This window comes from Arachis stenosperma, chromosome 9 (genome assembly GCF_014773155.1).
Source record: "Arachis stenosperma cultivar V10309 chromosome 9, arast.V10309.gnm1.PFL2, whole genome shotgun sequence".
In the NCBI taxonomy this organism is placed as follows: domain Eukaryota; kingdom Viridiplantae; phylum Streptophyta; class Magnoliopsida; order Fabales; family Fabaceae; genus Arachis; species Arachis stenosperma.
Genome location: NC_080385.1, coordinates 15,517,030 through 15,541,004, shown reverse-complemented (window position 1 = coordinate 15,541,004; position 23,975 = coordinate 15,517,030). Strand labels below are relative to the sequence as shown.

Here is a 23,975-nt window from a genome sequence, read left to right as displayed (position 1 = left end):
TATACTTCATCAATGTGTTATGCCACAATATAAAACTACAACATTGTCTCACTCAACATACAAGTTATGTGTTGCTTTAACTTGAACCAACTTTTGTAGAAAAGAGGGACATGTGGCAAGCCCTCATCTAAGAGTGGAGTTAGATGAAATATTAAAAAGGGTTAAAAATATTTACATAATAAAATAAAATTAAAATAAAATTTTAAAAAAGACTAAATTAAAATTTACATATAATTTACGTATAAAAAATTAAAATTAGGGGATCATTACCCCTTCTTTCCCACTATGTGGCTCCCATCAACACACAAGTAACAGGTTGCCTATGGTAGAAGCAGCTTTTTCAGCAAAGCAGAATACATGTCGAGCCAACCTTAACATGGAGGCCACGTGCTGCAACAGGTGGTGCAGAGATTCCTTTTCTTTTCCAAAGAATCTGCACAACTTTTCAGTGTTTGCATGCAGGGGATATGGCTGCTCTGAAAAGAAAAGTTGCAACAGAAGTTGGCTTTAAAAGCTTCCCACCTGAGTTTCCCTCCTCACTCATTGAATCATATTGTGAAGAGAGTTGAGAGAGTGTTTAAAGTTCAGAGTTTAGAGAATAAAGAGAATTTTCAGTGTTTTATTGAAAGTATTTAGTGAGATTTATATATAAAAAATTATAAACACATATTTAGTAAAAATGGTACATAATTATACGTCAGTAGTATAATATATTATCAACTATTTGAGCCAACATAATTACGTAAGTTTATTATTTTTGCTAATTTAAAGCTTATTATTTGATTAATATCTTAAATGTAATTATTTTGGTTAATATTATTATTAGCAATATCAGTATAGTTAATTATTTGATTTTTTTTAGATTTTCTATGATGATAATATTGTTATTATTTTTTCAATTTTTTGTTATTAATTTTTATTTCCTATTATTATTTTATTAATTAATAATAAATATATTTTTTGGATATGCTATAATTTTTTTTATTTTCTGTTATAATATAATATTTTATATTTTTTAAATATTAAAATTAATAAATAATATACATATAAATTTTTTTTGGAATTTTCTGTATTAATTTTTTTATTTTCTGTTATAATATTATTATGTTATTTTAAATTTTAATTATTAAAATTAATAAATAATATAAATATTAATAAAAAATTTGAATTTTCTGTCGCCCCATAGTCATCTTCGTTCTCGTCACAGGCTTCGTACATAACTTCGAACTATTCTTTGCTAATTGCTATCACTGTTCATTCGTTTGTACACTTCAATTCTGTCATCTTGCACGTCTCGATCATGTTGAATCTCATCCACAACTATATATTCAAACTCAATATACAACTTAATCTTTGGGTGTTGCAATATGAAATATATACTTGTTTCGTCAATGATTGGCATAAATCTCAAACTGTATTAGGCCACTAAATACGATAACTGAACTCCTGTAGAGAATATTGTCCACCCTCTTTAAAATATCATTCTCTATGCTTTGGCAGACCGTATTATAGTTCTGCAAACGTGATAGTGTATGGAACCACAAATGAAAACAGATTCTCACACGCAAAGCTCATCTCCCATGTGTATTTCGTATAATCTCACCGTTGTGATAAACCACTATATTTGCGGTGCCCTCCATTACACTAACAATGCACTAAAACACCTTTCTCGCAATGAAGTAAATTGGTAGCGAGTTTTGGTTTTTATAAGCAGAGGACCTACCTCGCAGGTTACGTGTTGGTATCACATTGAATCAGCAGCGGTTACGTGTCCAACACGCAGTATGCGTGTTGCTTTCGTTGCTCACCACGTGTCTAACACGCAGGGTGTGTGTTGTGCCTGATCTCGACACGTGTCCATCATGCTTCATACATGCAAAATCAGCACATAATAACCTGCGCATTGGGCCTGCCATACTTGCAACGTCCACTCACCTGTATATATACTAAAAAAGCCAATCTTCAACAAAAACCCACATTTTTTCCATATTAAAAGAAAAGCTTTTGAATGATTCATTTGCAGTAATTTTCTTTTTGCCTTGGAACAGAGAGATCAAAGTGGCTGGGTTAAATTAGTTGGTCTTATTCAATTCTCAAAACATTGCTATTTTTCTTTTTTTGGCGGAAAATTTTTCCCAATAATTCTCCTAGGTAAAAGAAGCAATTCAGTAATGGTCATTGGTATATGAATGTAGGTACAAGGCAAGTTTTAGGGATTTGGAAATATATTATTATTATTATTATTATTATTATTATTATTATTATTATTATTATTATTATTATAGAAGAAAATAATGAGATCCATGATGTTATTAAATTCTTATCAGAAGGCAATACAACAGCAAAAACCATACATGATTGATAATCTGCAATGGAATCCTAGCTACTTCGGCTTGCAAACATGCAGAAATCATGCCTTTCCTGCTGAACCAAAGAGATGCATCTTTTCTGCAACCACAGCTTTCATGGCTTCCTTTGCAGAGGCCATAACATGAACTAGATCTTTCTGTGGAGTATTGAGGGAATCCATGTAGGCCTTCCTTACTTCAGTATTAACATTGAACTTCCTAACACCAAGGTTTATGCATTCCTGTCAAGAATTAAAGAGGGGGTTGGCACTATACATTGATAAAATAAGGATAATTTGTTGCATCATTAGGGTAACTTCCAAATATTGTAATGTATACCAATTTTGTAACTTGAGCTCAATGCACAAAGCATGCTAAAGTTTAATTTGACTGACAAAAACATAAAAAGGGGAAACACTGAGAATCGCGACGTATCACCACTATAACGGTACCTTAACAAGTTCTTCGGATAAGCCAGATGCTCCATGAAGCACCAGGAAAACTCCTTTCTTCAAGCTCAATGCATGCAGTTCCTAAACAAATTTAGAACGCCAGTTCCAGAATTGATGAAAAAACATGAATTTCTGTTCAGGTATAGTCTTCAAAGTTCTATATCCTTTTTTTCTTTTAAGAAAATAATAGTATATAATAAAGTTTCATAAAGAATATGATTAGAAAATTATTACTACCTTCAGTAAATCAAATTTGAGATTTGGACCACTTGCAGGGTATTTTCCATGCACATTTCCAATACACACTGCCAAAGCATCTATGCTGGTCTCATCGATGAATTTTTCTGCCTGAAATTGATGAGAACAACGTTAACAGATTTAGCAATTTCAAGCACAGAAGAAAATTTGAGTTGATAGCATAGAGGAAGATAATAACCATCTTAACATCTGTTAGCTTTGCTTCATATTCTTCCACAGTCAAATCATCTTCCGTCCCAGACAACCTTCCTAGCTCAGCTTCAACCAATATCCCTTTCGAGTGTGCCAGCAGTGATATAAATTTTGTGTATGCAGTGTTTTCATTGAAGGAAAGATGTGAACCATCTACCATCACAGAATTGAATCCCTAATATCATTGCATCACAGATGCAGTTTCAACTTAGAGAATTATGGAGATCATAAAGCAATAACTAAACATGAATGCACCGCATCATTTTTGTGATTAAAATGGTTTCTATAAGCAGGAATGTAAGTTTTCCAAACGTGCAAATTACCAGATCAAGAGCTTCCACAAGATCTTGCTTTGAAGTTCCATGATCAAAGTGAACAGTAATCGGGACCTGCCACATATATACATGATTATGCAGTGAGATTTAAGCTACTTCAACTAATAGTTATCTAAAACATATCTTTGTGCTCAACTCATAGGTATTCCATATAACTTGGTAAGCTTATAAATAAACAACTTGATTTGAATATTTTCAGCATTGGAGATAATTGAGTAGTGTGTATGTTCATGCCTTATTTAAGTAGATAAGAATGAACAGGGGCTACTTAAAAAACATATAGCTATGACTCTACTAAAAACATTAATATTTGATGTACTGATAAATAGCTATGATTTCCTTAATATAACACCATCATTTGTTTTCTTGTTTCTTTGGTTTGATCCTGAATACTGAAAACTAATATTTCAAACTTTATAAATTCAACTTCTAAGATTTTCATCATTAAAATTTGTTATATGAATTTCAAAGTTAAACATTTGCTGTTATCAATCATGGCTTCATTCCAGCTTAACGATGACCATTGCATTTTGTATTTCACTTGAGATACTCGATTATTAAGAATATAACGCCACTTACACTGGCTTGCTCTGCAGCAGAAATGCAACAAGCAACCAAGGGAATTCCTCCTTGCTTCAAGGCACCAGGATGGATCTGAAGATATTATATAACAAGAATTCAAAACAAGTTTAGAGGAACCAAGTTCTTATGGGAGAAAATAGAACAACTTCGAAAGTCACTTAAGATGATTATTTCTGACCTGTAATATAGCAGGACTTTGTTCTTCCTCTGCTGCAGAAATAACAGCCTCAACTCCTTCCAAATTGTAGACATTAAATGCTCCAACAGCATACCCTCCCTTTTCAGCATTCTTTAATCAAAAAAAAAAAAGAAAATATAGATAACATTAATTGGTATCAAGGAGAATCAGTAGAAAAAACTTGCAGCAGCTAATCCCTTACGCTAAGAATCTCCTTTGTTGATGTAAGTCTGATTCGATGAGTCCAGGACTTGACTACTTCAGCCAAAGCTCTGCTATCACCAACATTGCCTAACAAAGGCAGATCTCTTTGATGGTAAAGAAGAATATTGAAGAATAAAGGATACAGATTTTACAGCAGTGGATGCTCAAAAAAGAAAAAAGCTGGGAAAATCAACTTACCAGGAAAGACAATGTATGGAACTCCTGGATGCCTACTTTCTGGTCCTAATTGCCACAAGGGAATTCCAGCAAGTGCTTGTCCAACTATCTTGGCACATCTAGCACCAAGGGCTTTTGTAGCAAGGTCTGAAGAAGTAATACCACCCTAAAAAGGTATTATATGTGAGTGTTTGACTAAAACCTTAAGGCCTGTCAGAAAAGACATTAAAGGATACAGGACCAGGTCTAGCATCCCCAAACTGATTTTGTGAGTAAATATCAAGATGCAAGAAATTATATTATGTAACTTGTAGAAAACAGTCGAGGAGTTTTTCATACACAATAAGAATTTTTTAGTACCAGCTATAATACAAAGTTACAAACTCAATAAACAAAACTAAAGTGTTTTTAAAGGAATAAGTTCTAGCACTCTCGAGCATAAAATCTTGTGTAGGCCTTTTTTAAAGTGTCACTAAATTTTTTTATGGGATTTGTCCCTCAATAACTTCATTTCTCAAGTAATCAACCTTGTCTTGGTGCATATCTAAAACCTTGTCATGTGACTATACTGTGGTAAAACATATAATTCCGACCCAGATAGTGTAGCGCCTATTTTGGAATATGAAAGGAAAAAAGACAAGGAAAAAAGGAATATGAAATTTTTCATACCAAAATGCAGGTTGACCAACAAGTCCTTTAAACATGTACCTTTGCAAGTATATAGCGAGGTTTTGTAGTTATTCTTTTCACTATTTCCACCAAAGCAGAGCTCACTTTAAAATTAATGTTCAAACTTTCAGACGCAGCTGCACATTTGAAAATAAAATGGAAGATTAGATTGATGAACATGAAATTATATTTCTAACATTTAAAAGCACTTTGCTGTGGTTATTTAGAAGTTCAGATGAAGGACAACGGTAAGCTAAGGATGATATAGAAAGCTGATAGAGTCAGGATTATTAATAATTTAATAGTAAGCTTGGGATTGTACTAGTAACAATAGAACTTGACTTGATTGGAAAACAAGTGAATTAGGCTACTGTATTATTGAAGATCATCTTACTATTAATGCCATAATATAGTTCCTCTTTTTCTCTAACCCTATGCCTATAATTGAGGTGGAGAGAAGATAAAGAAAAGGAAAATGGAGAAAGACAAACTTTTTCCAGTTATGAGATTCCGGCTGGTCATTATAAGGGTGTCTTTATGAGCTTTAAGGTATGCATCTGCTAATTCAGCTGCTCGACTGACTTCCTCCTCCCGCTCCTCGACAGGCCTCATTGCAAGTTTTTCAACTGAGACCTATTTAAAAAAAGATCATATTAGGCTGAAAAAATAATTTTGGAAAGAAAGTATTTTCGTTAGGCACAAAGCTAATGCCTCTGATAACAGTTAACAAAAATATATATATTATAAGTTATACCATGAAAGTAACAATGATGGATTCGTAATAAAATGGCAAAAAGGAAATTTAAGATGTCAATCACCTCAATGCTTTTCAAGAACTGACCACACTGTAATTTAAGTTCTTCAACCTGTGGATAAACTTGCATGAGCGCAAAATGGGTATGCCAAGGAAACTTGATTTGAATAATTTATCAAAATTTCATTTTCCACCTGCTTTGTTGTTTTTGGAACATATGATCCCACAACTATCAAACCACCATTCCTTTCTCTAGTAATTCCTAGATCCTTTGGCAATATTGGGGGCCTCGAGATAATTCCAATTCGGGAAGAAACAAAACTAGCAGCAGTACGACATAAGAAGTGTTTTCCCATCAATTCTGCCTGTTAACAGGACAAAACAATAAAGCAGCATTAACATCTATAAACAATCATGCAAAAAAAGGGCCAAATAAATACAATTAACATGAATGAAATTCTACCTTGGTCATTCCAAGTGCAAATACAGCCATGTCTCTTTCACTAGCTGCATTAACTACACATGCTGAACCCTGCTTTTACAATAGAAACACAGTAAGGGGACTGGTAATAGACACACACTAATTCATAATATTCTAACAAGAAAAAGTCAAGTCACTGGTTTTCTTCTTATAACTTAAGAATGTAGAAACTAAAGTGCATTATCAATTTCTGTATACCTTTTTCAGACTGCATAGATGCTGGCAAACTGCATCTGGTCCTCCTTTCCTCAAAAGTTCAATGGAAACAGATGCAACAGTGGATGCAGGTATTCGACCACCAGTCTTCTCTTCTACCCACTATAATTGCATAAAGATCTTTCAAAAAATTTATTCTATGCCAATATCAAAATAAAAGTCAGCACAATCCAGTAATAAAAAGGAACAAAGAGGCTTTTACATCACGCAGATTCGAAGATTTGTAGCCAAAGGCAGCATCTTTAGCAAACTCTGTGTCCCCTGCAGGAACAAGCCTGCAGACAAAAAGTGAAGTAAGCAAGGTTTCTAATGTCCATTCCTAATTCCTTTCAACCAAGTTAAATGAAGAATGGCAAGACATACGTATCAGAATCAGCAACATAGTGTACGTCATTGATAGTGTAGCGGCCTCCTTGAAGGAAAAAGGGACAAATTATCCACGCATCCATTTCACCTAACACCGAAACAGCAGCATCTGCTTCCTGTGCACAATAACTGAGTGTCATTTTGCATACTGAATAATAAGTATCATCATTCACTGGAACATGTTGTTAAGCTAAAGAATATCATTCTTGCCTCAGGAAAATGGCCACGCAAAGTTGAGTCTCCCCTCAAAACAATTGTATAATCAATGTTGTCAACTGTTTTTGCTGCAGTGTCTAGATTTCTGCATATCTCTGTTATCAGTGCACTGGCCTGTCAAAGATTAAATGAAATATTACAAAATTGATAGAAGACCATATTGCTTACTATTGAAATATCCAATAACCTTAACCATGGATCATTTATAATTCAGGTTACTTTTTCAGGGATTACTAATAGAGTAGATACTTGAATGCTGGAATTACTATAGCTCTAAATTTATTTATCTCAAACCTTGTTTGTTTTACCTTTGGATATGATTCTTATTAATTCACACATGATTATAAGTGGACTTATTGCAGAATGGAGACAGATAAGAAGAGTTTTTTATTTTTATTTTTTTAATTTTCCTATAACATTTATGAATTTACTGGTGCAAATGAAAAGATATTTATTTACCTTCTCAGAACTCAGTGACCTGGAGTTTGTCAAAATGAAAAAGCACTTTGGACCTTTTCTAAACTGCCCAGTCAGTGATTCAATACTCCTGCAGAAGAACATACCCAACTGAGTAACATGAGAATTTTCTTCAGGCAGGATTTCTTAATTTCAGCTCCCAATCTCATGATCAAAGTATAACCAATTGAGAATAAATGACAGCCTGGTGCACAAGCATCCCGGATCAATGAGTCTGGGAAAAGGCTGTACCCAAAGGGTGTAATGTAAGCAGCCTAACTTAATGATTACGTCATTGATTGATTCTACGGCTTGAATTTGTGACCTTGAGGTCACATGGAGACAACTCAACTATTGCTCTAAGGCTCCCCCTCAATTAATTTGGAACATGAATGAGAAATAGAACTAATTGAACTACCTTGCCCGAGGAAGTTTGGTTTAAGATAGTACTATGCAGCTCATTATGAGCAGTAGCATTGATTATGCCAAAAGGGTAGAATGACAAAAGGATACGAAGTTCACGTACCATTCTGTTAATACCTCTATATCATGAACAGTTTGTGTTCCTGTTGGATCATCATCAAGAACTACCAAAATCTTGGAACTTCTTTCAGTGAGTTTTTGTATGTCAAGGAGAGGATCTTGAGGCCACTCAGATGGAAGAGAATGCAACACAGTGTCTTTCCTCAGAACCTGGAGTTTCCCTTCAACTCTGACACCGGTTAGTGTCTCATAAACCTGTATAGTTGAAACAGCCCTTCTGAATTATTCAGTCATTGTGTTTATCACATATTAAGGAAATGTGGATCATCTGTAAATATGGTTTGTGATGTAATAAGGAGCAGAAGACTTGAAACCAATATCATAGATAATCTCAAGTAAATAATGCAATAGGAAAAGACAAAACAGAAATCTATAGATGATTGGTGCTTATATCATCATGTAAACAATTGCAACAATTTTCAACATCCAATAGAAATCCAGTCATATTTAACTAAGAGAGTGTTTGGTATTTGTGTTTTTTTTTCATAATCAGTTGATATGATTGTGTTAAACATTTCCTAACAAAATATTGAAAAGAGGAAACAGGACATAAGAATGTTGCATTCTTCAATTACTGGTAAAAAAAGCATGCCAACTGAAAATTTAAACAGAAAAAAACCTTATAAATTGTCATCTATATCCTAAACAAATCAAACCATGTGTAACTACTTTGATAGAGCTTCTTAAGATTACAAAACATTTTGAGCATGCTAATTGCATCTTATTTGATTCCAATGTATCAGAAAATAAAATAAATTTAGAGGTTCCGTTGGTCAACATTAGTTGCTCATACCTTAACCACACCAGCATCATCTTGCCGTCCCCAACCAGCAGCAGAACCTACACAGAAACATAAAGCATTTGAGACAGTACTTATCCTAACGGTATTATTCAAATTCAATATTTTTCTTCCCTATTTCCAGGTTCCTTTCTGCCATGTAAATGCTTCATTTTTCTTGTTTTGCAGAGGATAGCAACATGGACACTTAAATTTCAGCCGTCCCAAAGTATTCAAATCAGTTCTAGTAGCATGGTCCGGGTGGCTTATTATTTACATATATGAATAGTGCTATCCTCCTTCATATTGACACTGTCTGTCATATGCAGAAGATTTGATTTCCACGAATTTTTCAACTGTTTAAGATAGCAGGATCCTAATTTATGTGACATAAAGGTCACTGGAAAATATGAGCATGAAGAATTATATCCTAAATGTACCATCCTTTGTTCATCAGCCAATACATCAAATGGACAAGCTCAATTTCCTCCCCCTTTTCTTCCTTTAATTTTGTATGATATAATTCAAAAACAAAACTTCATTGCAATTTCCTGTTTCTTATTTATGTTGAATAAAATGGAATATTGATGATCAAGTTGAAGCGAAGGAAACATAAACCCATATATATTGCATTAGAGCACCTGACAGATACAGTTGATGAGCAATAGTTGATAGTTGAAGTGGAACTTTCAAAGAAGCTGATTCACGAGTAACGATTCCCTGAATATGAGAATATATATTAATAGCACAATATTATGACAACTTATTTGAAAAAAGTGTTACACTAATATTCCTGCCAAACAGTGAAAAAAAATTTATTGATGCTGACCATGTCCTTCACAAAGATATCAAGTGCTGAATATGGTGTGTAATCATTATCTAGCATGTGTGGGACACGATTTTCAAGCATCCTGCAACAGTAGAGAGAAAAATTGTTTTAAAAATTAAGATATGATAATAGAAAGCACTCTATGACAAATTCTTTTGAAACAGCCATGAGAAGAGTACCAAGAGTAGCAACACAACCATAACCACACATGATTGATTATGAATGTGACTATAAAGCAAGCAAGTTCTTTAAATTTTTCTTAAGGTCAAAGAGGGAACAACGGAGAACAATCACTTCATCGACGACACATACCAGGAAGTACCCCCACTAATTGTAATAAAATCAAACAACAGTCTTGTATTCAGACCCAGTCTTGCTGCAAATGCCATTGCCTCAGCAGCTGATGCTATGTGAACTCCAGCAAGCAATTGATTAACCATCTTTATACCACTAGAGAACAAAATACACCAAAATTATATCATTAGACATTCATTTGAAATAAAATTTACTATGTCCACTCAATTTCATTGTCAACTTGAATCACATTTATCATTGCATTACTTATCTCAAGCAGATAAAAAGCAGTACTAGCCAAAGGACAAAAATGGATAAAGAACCGCTGACTCATAATTAACTAAAAAAATACCTTCCAGCACCACAGCCACCTTTAATAATGTAAAGCTTCTCACTTAAGGCTGATCACAAAAAACTCAAAATCAATTAAAAGTGATTATTGAATTTACTGCAACCCCAGCATCAAAATTAAAATTTTGCATTTTATGATAAACACTTATTAGTTATTACCTGCTAAGACTAAACCAACACTCTTAAGAGCATCATCGGATCCCGAAGCCATTATCTGGGAAATAGACAAGATTTGACTTACTCAGTTCATAAATGATGAGGGGAATTTCAAAAAGAGTCCCAAAGATGAAATTTCAGACCGTAAGTGTTCCCATTGAGGCCCTCTTAACTCCACCAGAAACAGGGGCATCCACTAACTTCAAACTTTTACCCTCATCTGCGTTATATTCAGTTCAACGGTCACAACCACATCCTTCAATAAAAGCATAAAAGGGTGCAGCGGACTACACTAAAAAAAATTCGAACTGCAGAAAATAACATCCGTTCTGGTGAGCAGAAACATGGACAAGGCAATATTAGCATAATTCTCAGTCATGCTTTACTTTCATTGCAGAGAAGAATTTTATCTGTTAGTGAATAAACAACCTAAAAGAGTTCATATTTTACACATTTAAATTTGTATTGTCAAATAATTTCTAAAAAATTGAAGTGAATTCATGAGAATGAAAGAGAAAGTACAAATTTCCTTTAGAGCTTTAAGCATTAGCAAACATTTATACAACATTATGTAAAAGTTATATAACTTCAGTCAGGAGCATCTAATGTGGCATGTTATAGTCTATGATTGCAGTAGTCTGCTGCTGTTAATTTTGAGAGAAAAGGACAAATAGGTCCTTGACCTTTTGGCCTGCAGATATTTAAGTCTCCAAAGATTTGAAAATACATTTAAGTCCCTGACCTTCTCAAAATCTGAACACATCAATCCCTCTGTTCACTTGGGTCTTTGTCAAACCCAACGAAAAAATCAAATGTGTCTCCGTTGTACTAATCTGTCCAATACGGATGCAAACGTGGGAGAGTTTTTAAAATAGGACAAATTAGACCCAGGGATCGATGTATCCAGATTTTAAGGAGATCAGAGACTTAAATGTATTTTCAAATCCTCAGAGACATAAATGTCCACATACCAAAAAATTAGGGATCAATTTGTCATTTTCTCTAATTTTTAAGCATGGCTCTCGCAGACATTTGTCACTTACTAAAATTCATTAAGCATATTGGGTGGTTGAGCGTTCAACTTAAGATTGTAAATAAGAAAATATTCCCATCAATTCCACAAAAGTACAAACTATCAGCAGAAAAATATCTACTTCTCATTAATATTTTTTATTTCAAAATATACTTTATTAAATATCTAGCTTCATTTTACACATCCATTTGCATGACACCAATAATGTGACAGATAACTTCTACCTCTTTAACATTCTCTAAATCATAATGCACCTTTCTTCTGTCCCTTGATTAGTTAGAGATTTACAGCCAATAAAAAAAATCATGCAAGTTATCCTTTGACTTGTATTTATATCTACTAAGATACTTTTAACTAGGAGAATCAACTCTGACTAGTTCTCCTTCTACTTGTACGGGGCAGTATTAACTCATTAAAATTTAGGCCACATTTTAAGAGTAGCCAATTTAGATGGGAAAATTCACTCTTCTTCTGCATATAAAGAAAGGAAGAAAAAAAATTCTGATATCAAATACAGATCACATAACCATGTATCTGGGAGTAGTAACTCACTATGCAATCTACGCTCTAGCTGACTCACATATGCCGGAGAAACAGTAGAAGAAAGAATTATAGATGCTCCCGGTGAAAGAGCTGCATAATGCAGAAAGAAGGATTAGTATATTTTGTTTTTTTGTTTTTTTTTTTTTTTTGGGGGGGGGGGGGGGGGGTCATAATACATAGATAATTGAGAAATTTATATGCACCTGAAACTGCACCAGATTCTCCATACAATACATTTTCTGCTTGTGCTTCGTTTGCAACCATGATTATGAGAACATCAACATCTGAAAGAAATAATATGTAAATATTTATGTGCTTGAGATTTCCATTTTTCACTTTTTCTTTTTTGGACAAATGTTGTTTTTTGTAAGGAAAAGACAGCGTTAAAAGACAAAATAAAACAAAAGAATTCAATAAATTATGTATACACTTTTCTTTTGCTTTCTCAGATGTAATTTACATGAAATTTTCTTAGTCCTAATACCTATAGCAAAGAAGTTTATGATGATATTTTGTTGACTATTACACTATCAAAATTAATCCCTTTCTCAAATAATTTAATTTTGATACAGTTTGTCAACGGAAAAGATTTTTAGAAGTCATCTCATCATGAACTGTCACATCATTTAAATTAGGGTAAACAAACTTTTAGTCCCTTTAAAATTAAGGTTAAATATTGCATGTATTTGTGCAATTAAGGACAAGTACGATTGGCTTACAACTAGTGTGGAATTACACTAAAGGTCATCTCTAAGCTCAAACTTTTTGAAACTAGTCTTAGAGATGCTTACTGATCAATTCTAAGAGTCCATACCATAGTGCATTTTTTTTTTTCCGATGACATCGTCTTTATGGGAGAATCACAGGAAGATTTAAACGAGAAGCTAGATTTGAGGATACTAGCTTTGAAAGTGCATGATTTGCGCACAAGTCGCATTAAAATGGAGTATATGGGAAGAAAATTCATAATGGGAAGAGAAAACACCAACCCAGAAGTGAAAATTAGAGAAAACAATATACCACAAGTAAAACGAATTTAAGTATCTTGGCTCTATTATTTAGAACAATGGAGAAATAGAGGATGACGTAAACCATAAGATTCAAGAGGGTTGGTTACAATGGTGGAGTGTTTAAAGCTTTATATGCAACAAAAATTAACTTTACAAGGTGGATAAATGCATTAATAACAAAATCCATGGTAAGGGTCAACTTCATTTGCCATGGCATACCAGCTTAGGAAAACAATTCCAACCATGACCAATGTATCAGGCTTTTCAATTCTAGACTAGAAGCAGGATTGAAAGGAATGAATTTATTCACCATCTCGTACACTAATCGAATTGTACAAGCTTATTTGTAGTTGTAGGTTTGTAAGTATGCATTAAACTACTAATTTACCTTTACTCACTTCAGCTGGAGAGTTCCCAATAAAGCCACCAGCATTTGCAAATCGTGTTAGAGTTGGTTTATACACCTAGAAGCAAAAACAGAAGTATTGGAAAGAAGCTTATGGTGCTCATTTTACTTTCTGTCATGATATAAAAATAACATTTTATCACAGTAGCATCCAGATCATGCACAAATACGTAATGGACTCTGCACACATTAATGCAAAGAAAAATATCAATGTGCCTGCATATGTGAAAAACACAATGGATGACAAAGTTAGCGGGACAGAACACATGAAGATACATAAACATTGAAGCACAAGCATGCTGCTAAACTCTTGATAGAATATGGTAAGAACAAGGTTTAGTCAAATAAATCGGTGCTTGTGCATCTTGGCCCAGATGAACTTTTAATATTGATATTGATGCATGCCAGTTCAATTGTTTTGTTACAATTATTGTAAAATATGCTGGTACCTTGCCTTCTTCACCCATATCCTTATTAAAACATAAATAACTTTTCAATGTCTTAAAGTTCTCAGAAATGAATACACTATGATCTGACTTTAGATTTTCAGTTTCTGACAGAAAAGTTGAAATTTACTTGTGGATTTCAATGCTGTTGATCATGTAGGAAAATGTATGCATTGCTTGCTAAGATGGTTGCCAACTCACTGCCATGATACTACCATCAATTTTTGGAACAAATTTTCCATTTGTTCAATGCAATATAGATAAAGAATTGAAAGTGAGGAATTACATCAAAACCATTGACGCTGAATTTTGAATTCACCAAATGAGTTGCCATGCCAAATCCCATTGCTCCAAGGCCTACAAAACCAACTCTTCTCCCACTCTTAGAATCCGAAGTGATTTCCGATGCCAATTGTTCAGGGCTATATAAATCTTCATTTGCAGCATCTGAAACTTTTACTCCATAAATTTTCTCCCAAACCTATCAAGAAAATGATGAAGAAATATCTAAAGAAAAAAAAAAACATATATCCAGGAAAAAAAAATGAAAGCTAAAAATTAATCTTTTTAATTGAAATTTGCTGAAACAGATGTCCATTTACCTTAATTAATGATGTACTATCATCTTCTCCACAAGAAACATTTGAGATCCCTGAAATGTGAATTTGGTGAATCATATAAGCTGAAAGAGCTAGGTTGTTCTTAATGAAAAGGATCATCAAAATCACTGTTTAGTTTTCAAAGATTTTTGTACCATGAATAAGTTGTTGATGAGTGGTAGCCAAAAGTGGAAGTGGAAAAGTAAGTGACTTGGCCATATCCAAAATGATTTCCTTGAATAAAGAACAGTCAATAGCCATAATGAAAATATCAAGTATTAAAAAGAATAATAATAACCATATGAATTAAAAACAGAAAGTTAAAAGAGCCAATTTTGAAAATCAAAAGACATTAATACAAATATACAATATTGTAGCTCTTTTCCAACCAGAAAGAAACAAGCAGTGAATGTTTTATATCACTAGCACTTCTACTCCTCACATGAGAGCTTTCTGGTGTTAGAGCATGTAAAAAGTACAGTTCTGATCAAGCCCTGTGCTAAAACTAAAATTTAATTTGAAGAAGGCAAGCGGTTGGAATCAAACTCTGTTTCACTTGGTCATAAACTTGCTCATAATACCATAGTATTTAATTTATCATGATGTGTAATCTCGTACATAATAAATTTATCATAACGTGTCAAAGTTGAATTGAAGTCCATATGTTACTCAATCAACCAATGATAAACTAAAATATGTCAGTAGCATAACCATTTGACAAGCCAAAACAAATGGTAAATGTACAAAATTTAGCTGCTTTTGATCTCTATTAATCTTACCAAGTCCTTAACAATAGTGTTTAGAATTTGATGCTTAATCTCTCCCTTTAACAAAAGAGGAACATTATTCTTGAAAACCCTACAAAAGAAATGAAACAATCACATCCTACAATAAGTGGGGAGGGAAAAAAAGCGGGAAGGAGGATTAGAAAAAAGTAAGTTAAATGCAAAAGTTGTTTAAATGAAATATTTAAATAGCACATTTTGATATCAGCATTCAGCTGGTGAAAAAACAACTTTTGGAATGCTAGGAATTAGAATTCACTCAAGAGTTGAATTCTTTTTCTTGCTTTGGAACAACAAAAAATGAATAGTTTGAATTCCGTTGAGAATTCCAATTCTCATTTTTCCTTCATTTGTAAATCAGACCAAAAGGGGTCTGATTTCCAAATCCATTCACACACTCTTTAAATTTGAATTCTATTCTATTAATATATTATAGTCATTTCAAATCATGGAATTGAGTTTCAAATAGAAATGAATTCTTTTCTTAAAGGAAATAGAATTCTTTTCTCATGTTAAATGGTTTCCAAACAAGCTCAGAAATAAATAAAATGGCTTATAATGTCAAGCTTCCTTTTTCAATAAATTTTAAGCCTATTTTCCTGCCTTAAATTTGTTTTCCCCAAAAAAATATAGTTATGCAATAATACACATCTAAAAGCATCCACATGAACACGCATGCGTGTAAGATTTTTTTTTTCCTTTACTTGGAGTTGCCTATTTCATATTAATGAAACACACACCATGAATTTCCAGCAGCGTTGGAAATGATATCATAGATTATCCATGGGTGAATTCCAGCTTTGGCACCAAGAGAGAGAGCCTCCACTGAAGCAATGAAGTGAATTCCCTCAAGCAACTCAGTAACCATTTTAACCTTACTGCAATGCAAAAAGATTGGTAAGATTCAATAAATGCTAATACAGCCAACAAGACAGGACATCCTACAACAGAAGTTAGCTTTGTTGGTTAAGACATTATCAGAGCAATTTAGGACCATTATCTAAGTTTATCATGAAAACATCAACAAATAGATGAATTAAAAGGAGCGTTTGAAAAATTGTATCTAATAATATAAAGTAGGTTTGGCAAGACCAAAGAAAGAAATAACCTGCCACCACCAATTTCACCCTCAAAAGTGAAAAGCTTTTCACACATTGCTGTCCAAAAAGAGAGAGACAATCAGCTAATATAAAAATATATTAAAAAGAATTACATTTTTCTTTAAGACATAAAAGTCAAGTTCGATTATAATATAACTAAATAGATCCCAATGCCTTACCAGAAAGCACAGGCCGAGCCTTTGCAATGGCATCCGGTCTTCCTGATGATGCAATCTATAGTTCGCGCATCAACAATTAATGTAAGGTATATTGGCTAATCATAAGCAGGAAGCTTGTGCATTTTAAAACTCAGCACGAAATCATAATTACAATCAAAATAAGAACAATAACTTACAGTGATTTTTCCATTGAAAGCATCAGACCTCCCAAGAGAGACGTATGCATCAACAATGTAATTTATCTCATGAATTTCTACAAGATAAATAAATATGTTTATGACCTGTAACAATACATCACTAAATTCATCCCCCCTCTCCCCTTCCCCCCTTAGAAAAAGAAACAGAAAAATTGACAATATCATTCTAGAAATGTGCAAGTTGAGTGTACAAAGTGTTCACCAAAATACCCGAGTAAATAAAATTGCAAAATTAATAGCCAATTTTGTGCCTCAGTGAGAAAAAATAAATAAAACAAAATAAGAACTCTGTGGATACATCAGAAAAATGAATACAAAAACTTTTTATTAGTCTTCACTCTCCGTTAGCATCATTGACCAAACATCAGTATCCAGACCACAACAAATAATGTGAAATCCCTTAAACTTGTTTCACTTCTGTTTTAGAAACAACGTAATAGAAACATCACATATGTGAAAGGGAAATTGAACTCACAATATCCTCAAATGACCGACTATCAATCTATCATGAGTCATGACAAGTGAAAATATTTACAGTGATCAAGGGGTTAACTGATCAACTCTAATTCCAAAAGTATGAGAATGTGATGAGTTGTTAGGAACTCCTTTATGAAGAATCAACCTATCATATAGAGCCAAATTATCAAAGGCAGCTGTTACCTGCCAGTTCCTTCTCCAACTTTTGGAGAACTGATGGTGATATGGTTGAACGGAGGATTAGAACTGTATCCGATTTTAGACCTGCATATCCCAAAAAAGAATTTTCTTTACAGGAACCATGATCCTTGGAAATAAATAATATATAATGTCTAAAAGCTTCATAGAGACCTTTCAAAACACCCTCTTCTCCAAAAATTAGATCTTTAGTTTGATCCGCATGGCATATTAGGACCACTAAAGCTGTAACATCTGCAAGCCAGAAACGCAAAAAAAAAAAAAAAAGCATTAGAAAGGAGTCAATATAACAGTGTAATTTACATAAATTTTTACAGGCAGTGGAACAGTTAGCACAACTATTCCTTTCATTTTCTTCAGAGAACATTACAATCCCAATAATAACTATAATATTAATAATTATTCTAAAGAATCTCTTTCTGAAGTCATGCAAAATAATAAACTGCTTAACTCAGTAGCTAAAAGATATAGGAGACCAGATTATATTCAGTACAAGATGTTTCTTGAACAAAGTTCATAACTTGATTACCATTCAGAAGTAATTATCTCAGAAGTTTAACTTCATTACTGTAAGTCATATAGATTCAGATACTAAACCTGCTTTAGCTTTGCAGTTAACAAACTTCAGAGACAAGTTGTCTATAAGATTCTATTTATGAAACCATAATAAGAGGAAGACGCACTAAAAATTGTTGAACTCAATAAACCTACATCTTTTCATGTTAAAAATTAAGAGATAAGCATCTAGTCACTAAAAAACCACCCAACTGTAAATACATACTAGTTTCTGCTTTTGTTTGATTATTGCCTCTCATAAATCAAAGATTCATTATAACTTTATAAGTTTTAGAATGAGAATGCTGACAACTGCTGCCCAACTCAATCCCTCATATCATAACAAGATTTGATTATGAATTTAAAACCAAATTTGTTATTTAATTTGAAATGATATTATACATCACAAGAATTTTAAAACAGGATACTACCATATTAGTAACCATAGCAAAGCTTACGAGAACATGTAAATCTAACAATAATTTATGAAATAGTCAACAATACAGCTGAAATAGTCAACAATACAGCTGAGATATCCATTTACCTCTTCCCACTTCCAAAGGGCTTGAACATCTGCGTCCTCCAAGCTTCATAAGTTCATCTATGCTGGAATCACTTATCTACAGAGAAATTCATTTCACTTCAATTAAAAATTTGTAAACAATAACACAGCATTGCTATGAAATAAGAAGTTTCAACAAAAAGCAGAAACATAATAAAATAAACAAATAAATACATAAGAAAGGAAAAACAATCTCTTTGGGTATATATGGTTAATTGACACAATTTAACAAGTCATTATCTCTTGCCTGATAAATGATAATAGCTATTTGTTTACTAGACGGCAATTCTGTGTAACCAAATTGTGATATAATATTTTATTTGCACCCTTGGCAACTAAAAGCTTAGCAACATTCAGTTATTGTGGTAAGTCAAGATAAGTTATTATGTTAAACTCAACATTAAATCCTTGAGTGCTAGAATTTTGATAGTGATAACCAGATACTCTAGGATTATACTGGTTGTGGTTGTGATTGTTGAGAATGGATATCCAACATGTTTATTTTGTATATATGAAATATCCTATTTAAGGGAGTTCTACCAAATTTCAGAAAACTCAGAATACTAAATAGCTAATTCATAATATTAAGTTTAGAGCAATGTTACATGATTACTAAATATTATCATTTTTGACCAGCACTTGGCTAGCAATAATTTGTCCCTATATTTATAGACGTTCTACACACAAAAAACATATAATTTACACCTATATTAACTAGAGTTTTGCACACATAAGTCAATACAGTTTACACTCACATTTTTCAGAGTTTGCACACATGAATTAGTAAAATTTATTTGTTAAAAATAATTTAGTATTTGTACTGACCAATGATGGTTAAAAATACTAAAAATTGTTGGCCCCCCAAGAATTTCTCTTAAGTTTATCTTTATTATACTTGCTAAGGTCGTAAAATCTTGTGACATTTGGCACTCAGTAATACATGTAGCTCAGTTGGGAAACAACCTGGAAGTTGCTTGAATTATTAGAAGTAAGAGATGTTACTACATGCCACACACATTTTTCTTCATTGATTCATAAAGTTCCTATCATCAAAGCTAACATCCGGAATATCTATGAAATAAAAGGAAAATCATGATTGTTATAATAAAAGTTTTCAAAGTTTTTAAAGTTTTCAAATCATGCATACATGGTAATGAGAATCATCTAAACAAGTTTTCAAAGTTTTTACTTTTTAGTATCATTGTGTAATAAAAGGAAAATGCAGGCACAAGAAATGTCTCAAGTATTAATATGGAATAAAATTACTACCTCTATCTGAAAGCAATTGTTGAATTTTAAATACGCTCATAAATATAAAATAAAAATAAAAATTTCAATTTAAGAAAATTTGATATTTATGTTAAAAAATTAACTTCACTAAATTTCCTGTTTATAAGTTATCTCTTTGTTCGGTACATTAATATTTGAGTCACTTAACAATATTTTGAGTTTCAAGAACTACTAAATAAATATTTAATATTGTAAATTTAACTATTTGTAATTTTGGTTCTCATATATATATTTTTCTTTTTTCTAATTTTTTTAAAAGTCAGTGAAACTGGTTTCTTCTATTATCCTAGATTCAGATCAATTTGAAAATTGAGTATTAAAGCTTTAAAGGATTTTGGATTAGAATACCAAAAGAAATAAAATACAACTTTGTTTTAACCACATTTTGGTTTCTAAATCTCAAGAAGATTTTTGCCATTTGCACGATTTAAATCTACAATCATTGATTTTGAAACTCACGAATTTACCATTTTAGTTAATATCATATTGATTAATATTACAACTCTGATTATTTTTAAATTATAATATATATTTAATAAATGATTTATTAATCCACTAGTGATCATAATAATATAATCACCAAAAATCCTTCTCCAAAGAGATTAAGTAAATAAATATAATAATATTAAAAAGTAAAAATTATAATTCTTTTTAGTGATTATTAAAAATTATAATTGATGCATGGTAGATCCGTTTATTATTTATTGAGTAAACTATTAAAATGGTATCTAAAAATTCATTTTCTTAACAAAAATAATTTAAAAAGATACAAAAAACAAATAAATTCTCAAAATACTTATGACAAAAATGATAAAAAGATATTAATTTTTTATATTTGACAACGACTTTTAATCGGAGTAATTCAAAAATATATATGTAATTATTTAAATGATACATGTAAAAAATGGAGTAAAATTTTACCAAAATATCTCTTTTTATTTTTTTCAAAAATTTTATATCAATAAAAAAAAGCAAAAAATTCACATGAGAAATTCTAAAGATAAAAATATTTTTTTTAATTATATTCGCAAAAAATTCATTTCAACCCTTGAACTCTAAAGTTTTTTAAAATATATATGGCTCATTTTTATCACCATTTTAAATTTTTTGAAAGAGCTCACTTATTTAGTACCAACGTATTAATTATATATCAATAATATTTGAAAGACAACAACAAAAATCAATTAAAATAGCCTAAACTTACTTTATTTAGTATTTATTAATTGTAATAAATTCTAAATAAAATAAATTTTATTATTTTTTATCTTTCTAATATTATTGTTGTTTTTTATGTTTTTTAAATTAGTTTTCTTCTAGTCACCAAAAAAAAATTGGTTTTCTTCTTTTTATTTTTAACTATAAAATTGGATTATATACAGATTGAAAACGCATAATTAATTATAAACATTTAACAATATATACAACCAAATACAAGTAATTAGATTGTAATATTTAAATATGTGAAATTAATAATTAAATAATTTCAATAATTTAATTAAATTATTAATAATTTTTAATTATCAATTTTATAAAAAAAATACCTGCATCTAAATTTTCACTTATATCTACTCAGGACATGCTCATGCCATTTACAGAAAGGGCAATATTTACTTTAGTATATACTCGGGAAATAAGTTGCAATTATGAAAAGTTTTGATCAATCAGAACACACTAAAAAAGAACGGTGTGATTTCTTCACCAAGTTACTGCGCCAACATTGCCCACAACAATAGTGGACCCACAGAGAGAGAGAATGTTGAGGAACTGAGGAAGAAAGAGAGACTCGTGAACCCTTTTCGGTTTTTGCAGCCAAAAACAAGAGTTACTATGTACCGATTTGGGAGTAAGAGTGAGTGGCACTATCACCAACCAAAATTAACAAATTTAATTAAATAAATAGAGGCATAAAGTGAAGAACCTCAAAAGCTTGAACTGCATAGCCATGGCGAATAAGCGAAGACGCCATCAGCAAGCTCAAATCGTCCAACCCAACGAACCCGACAACTTGGCGATTCGCCATTGCAGCACCTGAAACTTCTAATCTGAACCTCTCAGAGCTAATTGAATTGATAGAAGAACACAAATCAATAAATAGTAGATGGAAAGAGGAAGGAGGTTATGGAAGAAAGGAAAGAGGGAGGAAATTACTTGCGCAGTTTTTTTTGTTTTGTGAGAACTGAGAAGTGATTATTTGTCCCTACAAAGCAAGTGATTGCTGTGTCGCCTTCTTTCGCCTTTATTTCTTGATTCAATCATCAATCTCATGTACCGTGCGATTTCAATGTGTCAGTGATTATTTATGTATTATCAAAATTATTTAATTAATTAACTATCCGAACGTTTAAAGTGTTATTAAAAAATTGTGTATATAAAGAATCATATTATTTTCTTATCAAGCAGTGACAGGTAATTGGTAGTTTCGTACAAAAGTGACAAAGAAACATTGAAGCATATTCAAAAGACACGATCCAATACCATATATGATGCTGAGTCACTTCCTCGTCATGTACTCCATCTAGAGGTGATGTTCATGGGCCTATATGTTCCCAAAAAAAAAAATCGATGAAGTCATGATACTCAATAATTTTTTAGCCGAACGAAAATCCGGTTTAGAAGCTTCACTCACCTTATGTTATCACTTACCAATTCCCTTGATAAGCAATTAAGCACCAAGACCCCAAAAAAAAAAAGAGCAATTAAGCACCATCAATTTGTTCTATGTGTAAGTCTAAGGATCACGACTGCAGCCGAGGCCTTGGATAAATGGCAGCATCATCTCCTTCACTAGAAACTGCATTCAAATTTGAATTCTCAATGAAGAATATAAAATTCATAAGAATCTTGACAATGTGTAATGGGCTGGTTATTTAGTCCAATAGAGATAAATAATAAATTCAAAAATTCTTATTCAATTATTTCACATCAAATTTTAAATTCTTAATTTTAAATTTTAAATTTTAAAGAAATCCAATTAGTTATTTTAAAAAAAATAATCATCTGACATCCTAATTTACTAAAACATTTCATTTCAATCTATCTATTTACTTTTACTTAATATACTAAAACTGAATTTTTTTCCAATTAATGAAGGTAACGTGTCAATTCCTCGTGAACTCATTTTTCTTCCAAAATGAATGCATTTAATGAATAATGTATAATTAATTATACTAATTTAAGAAAATATCTTTATTATAATTATATAAAATCAATATTTAATAAATTATTAAACTACTTATCAATTATCAATCGAAAATATTTTTAATCATTTTAATGAATAATGCATAATTATATTAATTTAGAAAAATATCTTTATTATAATTATATAAAATTAATATTTAATGCATTATTAAACTAATTATCAATCAAAAATATTTTTAATCATTTTAATTATATTGATACCATTCTAATTCTTATTCATTATCCAATGATTTTATTAGTGGCAAGTTGTTACCTTAATGGTAACCCATTTATAATAATAATAATAATTTTATTAGGATAAATATCAAATTCTATTCCTAATATAAAAAATACAAAATTTTATTCCTTCCATTTTTATTTTACCACTATAAAAGATCATGTATGCTAGAAGAAAATATCATTTGTTTACCAATTACTTTTTCATTTGATAGCTTTTACAACAATTCTTTTTCTTCCTATGAGGCGTCGTTGCAAGAAAGCAACTATCGCGGACACAAATTACCACACTTTCCAATTTCGATGCTCATCATTCGTAGCTATATATGATATGTTATGCATGAAG

At 31.7% G+C, this 23,975-nt stretch overlaps 1 protein-coding gene across 6 annotated transcripts; it reads right to left on the bottom strand.

Moving 5' to 3' along the window:
* On the bottom strand, nucleotides 1–23,006 carry LOC130948317 (uncharacterized). Of its 6 annotated transcripts, none has more exons than XR_009073009.1 (47): nucleotides 22,842–23,006; nucleotides 22,691–22,751; nucleotides 22,364–22,475; nucleotides 22,134–22,252; nucleotides 18,908–18,983; nucleotides 17,962–18,042; nucleotides 17,794–17,874; nucleotides 17,113–17,189; nucleotides 16,937–16,991; nucleotides 16,766–16,814; nucleotides 16,398–16,535; nucleotides 15,652–15,730; nucleotides 15,028–15,106; nucleotides 14,876–14,925; nucleotides 14,560–14,754; nucleotides 13,810–13,885; nucleotides 12,615–12,695; nucleotides 12,421–12,501; nucleotides 10,979–11,055; nucleotides 10,839–10,893; nucleotides 10,681–10,729; nucleotides 10,347–10,484; nucleotides 10,035–10,116; nucleotides 9,847–9,925; nucleotides 9,221–9,267; nucleotides 8,411–8,622; nucleotides 7,888–7,975; nucleotides 7,423–7,542; nucleotides 7,210–7,328; nucleotides 7,049–7,121; nucleotides 6,829–6,948; nucleotides 6,613–6,681; nucleotides 6,344–6,514; nucleotides 6,214–6,261; nucleotides 5,887–6,028; nucleotides 5,435–5,532; nucleotides 4,748–4,892; nucleotides 4,548–4,636; nucleotides 4,346–4,456; nucleotides 4,165–4,239; nucleotides 3,574–3,639; nucleotides 3,237–3,425; nucleotides 3,038–3,148; nucleotides 2,801–2,881; nucleotides 2,355–2,590; nucleotides 1,724–1,946; nucleotides 1–476 (listed from the first exon to the last, which is right to left on the bottom strand). XR_009073009.1 is itself a non-coding variant. In XM_057877041.1 (45 exons), exons 4-45 carry the CDS (start codon nucleotides 22,233–22,235, stop codon nucleotides 2,411–2,413), a joined length of 4,134 nt encoding a protein of 1,377 aa, XP_057733024.1. In that variant the 5' UTR covers nucleotides 22,236–22,249; nucleotides 22,364–22,475; nucleotides 22,691–22,751; nucleotides 22,842–23,005; the 3' UTR covers nucleotides 2,190–2,410. The 6 variants fall into 6 exon arrangements, 4 of the variants coding, with proteins under 4 accessions (XP_057733024.1, XP_057733022.1, XP_057733021.1 ...); XR_009073008.1 differs by having other exon boundaries at nucleotides 1,724–1,935; XM_057877041.1 differs by lacking the exons at nucleotides 1–476; nucleotides 1,724–1,946 and having other exon boundaries at nucleotides 2,190–2,590; nucleotides 22,134–22,249; nucleotides 22,842–23,005.
* Nucleotides 23,007–23,975: the final 969 nt, after the last annotated feature.